General features: G+C 41.8%; 1 protein-coding gene across 2 annotated transcripts in view; it reads left to right on the forward strand.

Annotated features, from left to right (window-relative positions):
* HMGA2 (high mobility group AT-hook 2) overlaps window positions 1-14231 on the forward strand; it is a 142665-nt gene that overhangs the window by 107405 nt on the left and 21029 nt on the right. For both annotated transcript variants that reach the window (XM_039704220.1, XM_039704221.1), the window contains exon 5: window positions 12950-12982. In XM_039704220.1, the coding sequence (XP_039560154.1) occupies window positions 12950-12982 (33 nt within the window). The remainder of the gene's footprint in view (window positions 1-12949; window positions 12983-14231) is intronic.

The raw sequence follows: 14231 nt of genomic DNA on the forward strand, positions 1-14231 counted from the left end.
TTTCTGACCTACAGGGGAATTGATATTATGAACTGACTGAGGAAAATTATTGTGGTTATCAAACTCCAGCCATTAAAGTAAAACAATGAGAGCATAGTAAACTAAATGAAGGAACAAGCAAAGGAAGGCTTGGATTTTGTGTATTCGTTGCTTGATTTTTTTTTCCCTAATGCTGCAAGCACTGACTGTGGTTAAGATGCAGAAATCCTCTTTTTACGGAAGAGGCAGCAGCAGAACAGAAATAGGAGAAAATGTTTAAATTCAACTGCTTTTAAAGGCATAAGCAAATAATATGTAATAATTCATAGCATCGGTATTATTAAAGAAGTAACAAATAGCTGGGTTGAATTAGTTGAATTAACTAATACTTCTATATGTCCAGCAAGCGAGACATTTACTTAAGCTAACATGAGATCAGGAACAAACGTGCCTGTGTTTCTGCTAACCAGATTTTTCTTTGAAAATAGGACAATCTGTTACTGTCAGTCAAAAGTCACAGTTTGGTTTCTGATTTCATATAAAGGAGACAATATATTTGGTTTACTGGTCTGCACTTCATGTAGTGTCATTTGTATCTCATTTGAGTGAAATCTATTTAAAATGATCTTATTTACGTAATGTTGTTTCCTCAAGTGTATTCAAAACCAGCATCTGCCTAAAGCAAAGACTGATAACTGATTTAAAATTGATTGTGAACATGCATTGCCGCATATTCCTCCATTATATATAATTTTATAGCTGAAAGATATATATGTTGGCTCACATTGTAGAACCTCCTAGATTTATTTTCTTCTACTGCCACAGCCCTACGCTCTCCTGCAAGGAAGTACTCCTGATACCAGCTCAATGGATTTGAGATCAGTCCACTTCTCTTAAGATTGTTCAAGTAAATTTGAGACTTGTAGTTTTGTGTGTCTGGTCGTGGTGGATTTTGTGTCAACTTCTTCAGTTTTTCTTGATCAGAACTTACTGTTTGATTTCTCTGGAATGCTCCTGTGTGGATGTTCCTGCAGAACAGAAGCAGTGTGCTGTTTCCTCTGTACACCAGGGACGTGAATGGAGATGTATGTGTCCTCTGAACTGGCAGATTATATCAGCTGACGGAGAAGCAAAGTAAATATCCCCAGGGATCCCTAGCTGCTGTGCTGGGATGCTCTTTTATTTCTGATTCACTTAGAAAGAATGATTTTGCATGGTACTCAAGAAAGTGCCTCAGCACTCCCAGGTGTTACTGGCCAGTGCTACAAGTTATGGTGCAAAATTTTAAATGGGCTGTTTTCTAAGAGAGGGTGGGTTAATCTAAAGCTCCCTAGGCTCTATCTTCCCTACCAAAATTCTCAACAGTGCAAAATTATCCTGCATTCTCTTTTCTGAAGGCTTCTTTCACTGTGCCTTACCTTCAAGGATGTGTAAATTCTGCTCTTCATCAGACATGTGATCTGGTGTCTGTCACTTGGTCCAAGCACAGACATCGTCATGTCATGGGATGAGCATGGATATGAAAGGTTTGTCATCATGTTTTAAGTCATAGTTAGAGTTGAGCCTCTACCTATGCTTAGAGGTCCCTCTGTGAGGGACCATTCAACCAATCCCAGCCCAAGATTTGGGCCCATCACACTTAGGAGTAAGGAGAGGAAGGACACTCCTTCTAAGAGGCATATGGAACTTACTTATTGGGTAGGTTGTCCCTGAGATACAGAATATTTATTAATAATATTCCAATGCGAAGATCTCATGAGAATTCTGGCTTTCTTGTCAGTCTGGAAGCTGTCTGAAACTGTGATGATACATCTGGAGGACTCATGAAAGCATCTGGTTTGGACTTGCAAACCAGTTTACAGTCAGCAAAGAATTGTCTTTTCAATAGAGAATAATTTTTATTAAAAACAACCCCCTCAGTATTTGCTAAATAAAATACAGCTAGACTATATCACTTTCATGAGCTATGTATTTGCTTATCTGTGAAAGAAAAAACTGCAATGGAGGACAATTCCACAGTTCAGAATGAGGAAAATAACCAAAAATTACGAAGGGCACATGTCAGCAAGGACAGGCAGAAATTAGTGAGTGAAAAAATGTGGCTGAAAAGGCCACGCATTTATGGTGTAAATGCATCTAAATTAGCCCCAAAGACAGTCATTCCTGAGAGGTGATGAAAGGCAAAGTGGCATGGGCAACTCCTTATCCCATCACTGTCTCCCACCCTTTTTAAGTGCTTACGTAGTAAACAGTGAATATCCTGACTGTCCCGTTGCCAGTGCCTCCAGCCAAAAAGCTGAAGCAGACCCTCTCCTGCACAGATTGCTGTGCTGAGAGATGGCTGGAGTTCTTCAGGAAGAGCATATCCTCCCGTGGATCCTTCTGTCATCGGCCTTGCAGCTGGGGTAGAATCGTCTCCAGGGCAGTACAGTCCCAGGGCCTTTGCATTTCTGTTGCCCTGTTTTGTGATCTGAGAAGGTGAAGCACTACCATAAAGACTACAAAAATGCATCTGATCCTAAAATCTGAAAATCCCACTGGTACCTAAGAAGATTCTTTCTAACCAAACTTCCCAATTGCTCTCTTAAAAACACCACAAAACCCTCAAAATATGTCAGTAATGCACATGCTTTCAGAGCATGGAAGAAGCCAGAAGTATGACAACAATACAGCCATCTAGTGAGCTTGGTGGACAAAAAGTAATATGAACAATGTGTTTCTGTTTTTCCTCTCAGTTTCTTGCACATAAATAGCAGTGCAGAGACCTTGTTCCCATTTGTGTGTAAGTGAAGAAGGTGGTATGCATTTGGTCCTACTCTTTCTTGCCATCTCTCCTTGCCACTTTTTGTTCCTTCATCCCATCCCTTTGCATCTTTCCTGCTGATCACCAGCAGAAGGACCTTGCTCCACACCACCGCTCTTACCTGTCAAAATCTAGAGTATCAGAGTATCCTTGGCCACATTGCTGCCAGTTCTAGAATGATCTTGCAGCTGCTGGTAAGTGATCTGGTGCTGATATAATACCTGATCTCACCAAGGTGGATTATGTTCAGCTGCAAAACAAGCTTCTATCTACCCAGCACACCTAATTCCCAGAAAGGGTATGCCTCTCTGTGCCAACTACAGCAGCATTTGGAGGCCAGCTCTCCTTCTCCTTCTCCTTCTTTCATCCAACAATCTGCTTTCACCTCTGTTGCCAGGACCACCTAGCCACAGATACTACCAACAATTTTTGGCATGTCCCAAACCACAGAGGTTCAAAGCACAATAAAATGTAACTAATTGGAAGATGGAAGCATTTAGCTCTTTCAGTAGACTCTGGAAATAAGGGCAGAATTTATCCAAGGAGAGAATTTTGCTATGTTTTTTGCAGCATAAAAAAAATAGTTTTTTTCACTTCAGCAACAGAAGCAACAAGTTACGGGAAAGTTTTCGGGAACTGAAAATCAATATTCATCAGTCCTACTCTCTGAAATGACCTGCATTTGCTAAAATGTTCACAAGCCCGCTCTAGCAACCCTAACATGTAAAAGCAGGCTGCTCTCCAAGCAGCGGATGGAGCTCTGTGAGCAAGGAAACCACGTTAAGCTTTACAAGGGAGTGGGGCTGTAGTAGGGTGCTCCAGGCGCTGCATTCTTGATGTGGTGTCAGGTTTCAGTACTATTATGAAAAAATCTGCAGGGGATTTGCGTGCATACCTTACACACATACCTTTGATGTTCACATTGTTAGATCCAAGCAACAAATAGGATCTTTAGGTCACATGTAGCTTCCAAAAGGCTGTTTAAAAAACTACGACTAGACAGTCAGGTCTAGCCATAGTTAGTCCTGCAAAAGGTCTGTCCTGCAAAATTACAGTCAAATTCTTCTCTCCTAGACTGGGTTAAATTCAGAGTCTGTTCAGGGACAGAAATCAAACAATTCCAAATTTACACCAGGATTATAAAGAGCAGAATCTCTTTCTTCCTCCCTCTCTTCCCCTTTTTTACTCTCTTTCAGACCAAGGGAAACATAGGTACTCGAACACTATTAATATTTCTGCTGTTGTTGAGAGGCTGACAATAGGATATTTACAACAGGATAGATGCTGAGTTTGCAATCATTTATTAAATCTATTCTGGCTAGATTTCAAAAAAAAGCTCTTTGCTACTGTCTTTTAAAATACATTATAGTGTTGCATGGATTTCACAATGATGTGTGTGATGAAGTTGCTGTTAATGAATGAAATCACACCAGAAATGCAGTGGAATGGTGGGGTTTTTTTCTGCTTTGCGAGACAGACCTAGGAATCATGCCTTTGGACATAATGAATGTAATTCCCATTTAAAAATAAGAATATGAACTGAGTTCAGTATTTAACATACCACACACCAGAATGATCCCAAAATATATCAAGCCAGGAAGTGGATTAATTGCAGCAACTCACCACCAAGCTCCTGGTATATTTCAAGTATGTAGAAAATGTATTTCTATTTTGGACACTGACTTCTTTATGAAATTATGCCAGAATGTCAGCAGTCTGCTTGGACTCTGACAGACACTCTTAGCTGCATCAGTGTCCTGGAGGCAGTAATAATTACCAAATCTATTTGATAGACAGACAGCTATCAGACATCTGTATATCCCAGACATACAAAAACATCCCCAGCCAGCCATGTGGCTACCAATGAATCTGCTCAGACAAAGAAGTTCAAGAGAAATGCCTCAGGCCAGATCCTCAGCTGCAGAAAATCAGCCAGGCACAGGCGATTTGCCTTCCTTGCCCTGTGTGCTTTTTCTTTGGAGGAAAACCCTGCCCAAGCCGTCAGAGGGCAATGGGAGGTCAGGGAGGCAATGGTTTGAATGGGAAGGGGAAGCTCCTGCAGGAGCTGAGGGCTGTGCCTGGGGCTGACCACATAAGTTCTCTACAAGATGCTTTATATCCCTGAAGGACTAGAAATGGCTGTGCAAAAATAACTGCCTAAAATCCCTTGTATCCTTACCCCAGTTTGTGCAGATGAGGGGGCAGATAGCTCTTCCTAGCAGTACCCAGTGCTGTGTCTGTGCTCAGTGAGCTGAACAGTGCCTGAACACAGGCAGCCTCAAGCACTGCCCTACAACTGTCTGTGCTGTGCAGCTGGGAGCTTGCTGTCCTTCATCTTGTCCTCTGCCACGTGACAGGTGGATAAGGCAGCAACACAACCCAGGACTCTCCCTTGTGCACAGTCTGGAGGAAAGGTGGTATAGATACAAGCCAGTCAGAGGTCCTAGACTGGGTTGCTTTCTCCTGTTGGTGAAGTCTGAAGGTTTTCTAGGCTGATCACAGTCTGCTGCTCCTGCCTTCCCACAGTGCCCACTCTGATGTGTCCTCCTGTGGCTGAGCTGTGTCTCACTAAAGCAAGAAGCTCAAATCTCTGGAGGCAGCAGTTCTTGTAGGGTGCAGCTAAACTGAAGAGACATGCCACAGTCTGCCACTGGGAAACACCCAAGGGGAGGTCACAGACTGCTTGGCTCAAATCTCACAGCCTTCGAGGTAGCTTGAATGGCTGCTTTTCCATAGTGGTGAAGGTGCCCGAGGCCAGGGGAAGTGCTTACTGTATTTTCATTAGCGTTCTCCTTCTTGAGGAGGAGCACAGGTCTGGGCTGTGGCATGGCCATTGCATCATTGCTGTAGTGGAGGTGCCAGGTACAGAGCCAGGGACAGACCTGATACTGCTGGGACACTGCTGTAGTCCCAGGTCTGCCCAGTAGAGGAATTTACCTTTTGTTTTCAGTCACTGCCAGTTCTTTGTCCGTTCCTGTTTCTAGACTTGGACCTGTTGATAGCAGAAGCTTTCATAGGCCTGGAAATTAATTTGATTGTTTGTATCTAAGCCTATATTGTGGAAAATGGGCTGCACGTATTTCAGGTTTCTAAATGACACAAGGATACCGTTACTGAGTGAGTTGATGTCTTTGTGACCTTAAAATGGAGAAGAGTGAACATCCGAGGCTATAAAGGGAAATGTTACCTGTCAACAGTTACATTTTGAGCTAAAACACTGAAGTTCAGAGTTCACTTTCCAAACAGCAGTGGATTTTGCAGCAGGTTGGCTTGTTTGGGACTCCTCTATGCTATTTACTGTGTAACTTCACTGGAGAGAAAAGCAAAGGTCAAGAGTATTTGGGAGCTCCTGGCAGTCAGGTCCAGAGTTGACTCCGCTGCTGATAGTCCTGCAGCTCTGATCAGCTCCATGCAGTGGTTCCAGTGGGAATGACCTCTGCAGCAGAAAGTGCCCTGGGGTTTTGGTCTGTATGGCAGGAGGTGCCTGGGCAAGAAGAGAGAGAAGGCTCTAAAACCCAAGTTGGAACCAGATTGTAATGTGAAACAGTGCTTTCCATCTCTAGGTCATCAATTCAAATCCAGCCGGTTTGGCAGTGACCAAAAATCATTTCCACATGGGCCAAGAGAAACGCTTGGTGAACACAGGAGTTGCTGTATCCAAACAGACAAGATAGTCTGGAGATAAATGGTTGCACAATAGTTATTTGTCTGGACAGGTCTGCGAGGTATAAAGCTAAGTTGTTTCCGATCAGTTTATCCCTGAATAATGAGGGCTTGGTTTCTTTGCAAATAACTTATAATAATTTGTTTCTGTCTACTCAGATGTAAGGTTTTTTCTTTGTGCTATTGCTGAGAATGACTGAAACCTCCCCTCTGGCTTTCTCAATAGTCTGTCTGTGTAGGGAGTTATAAATAGACACATGTGACGTTTGCCAGACAAAAGAGACAGCTCATGTTTCCTTAGGTGTATATCAAGGAAAACCTCAATGTTGAACTGTGTGCTAGAATTATACTGAGACAGAAAATATTTCTTAATATTTTAGCAGCAAAATGCACAGGGTGCCAAACTAAACTTAAGCAAAATGCATCAGGAAAGCTTATCAAGTGTGTGACAGATGATAATGAAGTAACAGGGAAACCCCACAGAGCAGCAGTGACTCTGAAGAAGAGCAGTCAGCAACAGCAGATACTTCTGCTGACGAGCTGTATTGATTTTTGATGAGAACACTAATTTAAACTTTGCTTATTGTATTGAAACAGATACAAGACCCATTATATGGATATTTTATAGGCTGCACTGCCCTAAATATTTTACGGAAATGTTAACTAATACTGGCTGAAAAATTATAAAACTTAGTAACATCTGTGAAGAACACTGAACTAGCCGCTACTGTGCTTTGAATTTTGATTATATCCTTGATAAAATCACTGGAATATTGTTGTGCTTGAACTAACTATTCAGCTAGCAGATGAATAAAAATGATGGGTTTTCCCTTCCTCTTGTAATCATTAAATTTGTACTTGTTCAGATCTCTAATGGTGAGAGTAAGGTTGGGTCAAAGCAACTGAGAAATAATGGATTATATGAGCATAAAAGAAAAAATAATTGATTTTTAAATACATTTCTTTCACTGTTTGATTCCTCACAGGGTGTAAAACCATTCCAAATGAAGCAGCTTACAGATACTTTATATTGAAGGTAGTATTGAAGGTAGCTTTCTGTAAACAAGACATATGAAATCCTAACCCTGATGAAGTTAGTTTCTTGATTTCCATTGGATATATACATATGTAACTGTATATAAGTGCCACTGCCTGAATTTTAAGATGACCAAAAGTCATTTGAAGCAGTGTGCTTTGAATTTGCCACATTAAATATGAATTTTTTATGCCAGTCAAATAACTACTAAAACTCATTCTGCGTACTTGGAAAACTTGGATGCTCTCTGCTGTCCCCAATAAGTGGAATAGAAATACTCTTTATCATCGACTAACTGGTGCAGTTTCTGACATGTTGCAGACTTTTCCAGCATCAGTCAAGCAAGGTCAGTTTAAAAGCCAATAAATAGTTTTGCAATTATTTGACTTTGTATTAAAAACTCAGAGGAGTGCCAAGTAGGATAGAAAATAAAGAATAGTTTCACAGATTTTGCCAGAATTCTCCACAGATTACTATTAGCCGCATTTATGAGACTGCACAGAGAACTGTGAAATCTCCTTTGAACTCTAAGGGCCAGATGGTTTTGCTGTTAGATTCTAATGACCCACAGCAGTGTGCATACACAGACACTACGGTTGCCAGTTGACTGCAAACATGTGATGGAGGCAGGAGAATTCATGACCTGTACTTCCAAACACAAGTCTCCTCACTGCTGATGGGATAAAAAAGCAGTTCTGCTACTGCCTCAAGAGGGAGATTATTGCTAAAGCAAGCCATGAGCACACCTGGACCTGAAGAGTGAGTGGCAGGCACGTTGTCCTGTGCAGTTTCAGGAAGATTTCTGCTGATGATCAGGAAGCTGCAGGTGGCTCTTGCTGGAAGGGAGGGTTTCCTGGCACGCTGTGTGGGCCACTGGTTCCAGCCCTGTATCATTCTGTGCTGGAAGAGGGACAGAAAGGCTGGACTCAAACCAATTAAAGTTGTAGGGCAGAATGGTAGGCTACTCTGCTGTCATATGGAACTGCTTGTAAGACATGATTTATTTTGGATTATATTGGTTTCAACTGGTATAAAATGAACTTCCTGATTTTTCAAGGGTATGTAGACAAAAAGACCAAATATGGTTTTACTCATCTTTTAATTTAGAGCTACAAGTTTTTGGACGACCTATGAAATTATATTAATGATCTCTGCATAACACAGAGCTGTCAGCACTATAAATGTCATCCTAACTGGGTATTAGTTTCCATCATACCCATTTAGTCTCCCCAGCAGAGCTACCTCCATGCAAACCTCTTATCTATGTTGGTGTTGAGCTGTTGGAAAAAAACAAAGCATCACTCTTGCCAATAAGCATCAATCAGACATCTTCATACCACTCAGTTTGAAGAGGAAGACACAAACAGAAAATCTAAGAGCACTGTGTGTGTGCAGCTTGCCCTGGAGCTTCAGGCATCGCAGGCAGACGATGATTTGCATTCAAACCAACGCTTTTATTTCTGATCATTAAAAATGTGTTCCAGCATTGCTCATACTAAGATAAAGATTTACCCTTAACTTTCCATTTTCCTTCCTTAGCTTTGTAACACTTGGAAAAGTCACAGGGTAAGAAGTACTTCTGTGAATGATAAGTGTGACAAATTGGACTTGATACAGCTTTAGACTGCTGGTACAAGATGAATATGAACTCCTCACATGAGGCTGTTCTTTTGTTCTCATGTAGAAGGCAAAGAAATTGTTTGACCAGTATGAGCTGTAAGGTTATATGTATGATATTGTCATAAAGCAAATCAACAGAATTTGAAAATAAGAAAACAAAATGAGAGATGAGTGACTGAGGAGGAGTGGAAGAAGTGTAGAAGATAAACAGTTGGGCTTTTAACATTCAAAACTTACAGGAAAGATAAAACCATCAAAATTTTGTGTATTCTCCTTTTCAGGCATTTTGTGGGGTTTTTCCTTTTCAAAGTTAGGAATATTATCAAGTTTTAAATTATTATCTTCTGCCTTAGCTCACATACACAATATTTTAAGCACAGCAAAAGAAATACTGCTGCATTTTGGATTTGTTCTTGTTTTATAGACATTTAAATGACCTTGTCATAGGATTTTTCCAGCATTGTAGGCTTGTTCTTTCTGTTTCATACATATTTTAAAAAGATATCTAGTGTTGACTTGTACTTGCACATGATGTTAAAAACCCTGAAATTTGCTTTCGAGTGTATGGAACATCGGCTGATGTACATGCAATGTACAATAGCTGTTTTTCAAACTTGGGATAAAAATGAAATGTGATAGTGCTGTGTTGCACAAATCTCCTCTCAAGATGGGTAACATAAGTGAGAGAGCCTCTGACAGAGTAGAAGTTCTACAATCTTACTCTGCAGGCTCCTAGCAGGGACAGTACATAATATTTCAGAGCTCTCCTTTCTTGCTTACAACTTTATTTTGCCCCAGAGCACCTATTTGAAGTCTCTTGTCCATGGCTATCAAATAGTTCCAGTCTTTTCCATAACCAAGGCAGATCGTCTTTCTTTCTGGATAATTGAGCATGCAGATGCAACACTTGTAAATCAGAGGTGTCACTTTCAAAGCCCTGAAAAGATCTTTTAATGCAGTAAACACGAAGTTTAGCAACTTGAAGCATTAGTATGTACAGTGTGTTAAAATGGTTCCAAAGGCATCACATCCACAAGAGTTAAAGAAATTAAAGGGGTGCTTGGGGAATTTCTTGTTATTCCTGAGCACCTGGGTTGTTGTGGTCAGGGTGCTGTGAGTCAGCAGGCACTAGCCCTCACAGGGCTGGGCCTTACAGGATTTGTATGTCCAGCCACAGTCCCGCTCAGCCAGGCTGAGGCATGAAAAGCGATGCCTTTGAAAACTGACCCTTGCAGTGATTCAGCTGCCACAAGCCAGAGCCCTCCAAGTGACACGAGTGGGCACGGCTCCCAGCGTGTCAGTGTGTGCCACTAACACTGGCTGAGGGGCTGAGCCCCGCTCCTGGGCTTGCATAGCTAAACCTCTTCCATTTAAGGCAGCAAGCACAACATATGCTGAACTCCAGACCCTGGGTCCAGGGGAAGCCTAGCCGTCAGTGAGTGAGCACTGCCAAGGAGCTCTCCACATGAAGCACTGCCATAGCAAAGGTCCTGAATGACTAAAATTCTTGAAAGCCTTGGTCAGTATCAGAGACAGTTTCCAACTGGGCAAAGTACAATATTTTCCCTCTGCTTTTTATGAATGGCTGGATAGGGTTGTGCTGGAGTCAGAGTTCCCTGTGGAAGCCATTCATAAAAATAGCAAAACAAAACAAACACATGCAAAAAAAAACCTTTAAAGGTCCAGTCCAAAGCCACTGGGTGCCAGAGGCTGGGAAAACATGCTGGCAGCTCAAGCCCCAGCTATCACTGAAAGTATTCAAGGGGCTTTTTGGTGGTCTGAAAAGTATGAACTGCTGTGTAGAAGGGCAGCTGGTAGAATTACTGTGACACATACTAGGCAGAAAGCCAGAGCTGGCCTTGTTTCAGACATTGTCTTTCCTCTCATTGAAGTGTCAGGACCTAATTCATGGAAAATATGGTGAGTTGGCAGCTCTTTCAGAAGATTTCATTGAGTTACAGTGAGTGAGAGTCACATGAACATAGAGTGCACAGCCAAAAATATATGGGGATTTCTGAGCTGGAGAAAACAGTCAGCCTCTAAAAATGTCTGTGGATTTGATGTGGTTTGGGAGTAGACACATGTACAGGTGTAATCAACAGGCACAAAAAAAAAACAAAATAAAGTGAAAAATAAATTTGACAGATTACAGAAGAGCTCAATGAGTTCTATAATTATGAGAGATTCCTTTAAAACAAATCATTCCTTTGTCCAAGAGCAGCGAATGTCTATTAATGAGTTCAGGGCCTGCAGTCCACCTGGAGAAAGCATCAATAAAATGTGTGCCTTGATAATAGTTTCTCCATTGCAAGGGAATTTAATGGAAAATGAAAGTTCAGGAAAACACCCTGAAGTTTAAAGACAGACCCAGTCATCAGGTAGTTTTTTTCCGCTCATATTTATTTGAGAGCAGAACTTGGAGACTGTTATAGAAAAAAATATAACAGCAGTAGGGTTCCAATGAGTTAGAAAAAGACTGAAAATAAATAAAGCATCTCTTGTTAAAATGGGACACTTGTGGTGGGCAGCCGAATTTAATCAGTTACATTTAATTTACATTTTCGTTGATCCTTCCCACTGAAATATTGCTCTGAAAGGCCAGTTACACTAAACTGCTTATTCAGAAATATTCCAGTTATTTCCTACTACACTGTTGTGAAAATTAGGTTTTTGGCCATGCAGGGGGATGGCATGTTGGCTTCTGCCCAAGCAAGGCACTAGAGTCATGGCTGGGATTAGGAAAAAGCAGGAAGGAAGGGCAGGAAGAAAATCATTGGGTGCAATTCATAGACTTAAAAACCAGAATGTCTGGGGGAGGGAGAGAGGCAGGCAGCAACTTTGTCCCACTGAAGTAAGAAAAGCCTTTTTGTTGTTTCTGTGTCAAAATTTCATCCTTTATCTGTGGTCTTACTGTTCCATGCTGCTCCTAGCACCCACAAGGGTCATCCCATCATCTGGGCAGTGCTGGTGTATTTTAAGCTTGTCTGTATTTGTTCCTTAATTGGTGCTCCTCTTCTCCCGCGTGGGGATGAAGCACACTGGCACCTTGGTGGGTCTCCTGACTCATGTGAGGATTGTGTTTCCCATACCTGTGGGACCAGCCAGGAGAGAGACTTGCTGAGAACCCATGGTGGTGCCACCAGGTCCTGCATAGGCAGGTAGACACACCCAGCCTGGCCAGTGATGGGCATCCCTGTAATCACACAAATGGGCTTGCAAGGGTCAGCACAGCATCAGCTTCATGCAGCTGAAAGTGTCAAACCAGAACTCACAAGGGCTGGAACCACTGTCCATCCCAGTCTCCTTGGTTTTGGCCAGGGTGGCTTTGGTCAAGTTGGAAGCCATGGCTCAGGAATGGGGTTTTGTGTCCTTCACTTCTCTGTCTGAGCTTTGACTCTGCTCGTGATGAATAGGGAGGGCTTCCCCACAGCAGGACACTCCACACACAGCTACAGAGAATGTTGTAAGAGAGCAGCAGCAGTGGAGACAACAAAATCCAATTATAAAATCAGGTCACTCTCATGGTCTGATAAGTTAACGCAGCAGTACTACAGAAGAGCCAAAAGATGGAATATGCTAAGTTAGATTTCACTTCTGTTTTAATTGTACAAACTTAACATACTGCTCTTCATCCACAGTAACATGAACTACTTCAGAGCAAAGTTATAGATAGGTATAGGAGTGGCTGGGTGTGAGAGCTGGATATGTTCATCTCTCTATTTCTGACGGTGGGCTTTTCCTGTGTTTTATTTCTATTGCTGAAAATATTTTTCCTAGCACTCATAAAATCACAGTTAAGTGCTCTCACTTAATTTTGTTTCTCACTGTGCCTTTGTTTTACTTTTCAGCCTCAACAAGTGGTTCAAAAGAAGCCTGCTCAGGTAAGAAAAACTAATTTAAATTATTTAGACTACTTTAAGTGAAATAATTTTTCAGTATTTCAACTGGCATCTTTCACTGTAAAGAAGCTAAATGCATCAATTACATGAGCTGGGGGACAGCTCTTGGCTTGTTGGGCACCACCAGAACAAGCCATGCGGTGGCCCTTGGGAAAGAGAGGAGGAAGCACAGGACAGTGCTCAGAATTGCCCTCCTTCTGCATTGGTCACCTTGCAGTGATAATGCAGACACACCTGCACACTTCTGTGGTGTGAGTCCAGCACATAATAAATATCTCTCTGTGTCTTGAATGTGGATAGGTGGGAGCTGCATTACAGCAAGGAGGGGTATATGCATGAAACCCATCTCTGCTTTTCTTAGTGCTGCATGTCGGTAAAGCTTTATAAGATAAGGGCCTTTGTGAAATCATGGCTCAGGCTAAGTAGAAGGAAGCTGTGGGGGAGTGACTCAACTGGAATAGGGGTAGAGAGATGTGAGAGTTGTGAGAGCCATGCTGCGTGACGGCCACATGTCCATGCCGTGCTGTATGGTCGTTGGTGGGCTTGGGCTTGTTGTGCCTTAAAACTGTGTAAACTAATAACCAGCTACCTGCTTTAAAAGGCCTGGTTTCTGCAATAAAGCAGCTCTCCTTTGCACTGCCTGGGGACTCTGCATCACTTTGCATCATCACACTGAAGGATTCTGTAAATCCACAAAATATAATAGGCTGAACTTGGTAACCAGATTGGATCCGTCATAAAGACTAACACATTGGAACTGCTTGTGTTGGGTAGTATTATTCTTTTTTAACACTTTGAAAAAAATGCAAGCCACAAGGTGTCATGAAACCAGTCAAACACTGCAGTTACAATCCACTTCATTTTCCTTTCCCAGCCTGCCCTGTGTTAAAACCCCCAAGAACCTAACTCTTAATGCTTTGTTATATGTGCACCAACAGAGAAAAACCTCTGGACATGGGAGCAAGTCCATGACTGCTTAGCAGAGTCCATGGGCTATGCTGCTGTACCTTCATGTACATGAATGATTGCTGAGTCAAGAGCATAAAGGGTCCATTGCTCTTCTGGAAAGAGGTCTGCTTTTAGAAAGGAACAATACTTCAATTTTTCCACCTTACGGTTCTAATATATTATTATACAGTGTATATTGTCATAATATCAACTACAATCTGAATTAGGAACATATAAAACAGAAAACATCCTAGCTATGAGTTGAAGGGGTAAAATGATGTAA

This window comes from Passer montanus, unplaced genomic scaffold (genome assembly GCF_014805655.1).
Source record: "Passer montanus isolate IOZ18808 unplaced genomic scaffold, ASM1480565v1 scaffold17, whole genome shotgun sequence".
Classification (NCBI taxonomy): domain Eukaryota; kingdom Metazoa; phylum Chordata; class Aves; order Passeriformes; family Passeridae; genus Passer; species Passer montanus.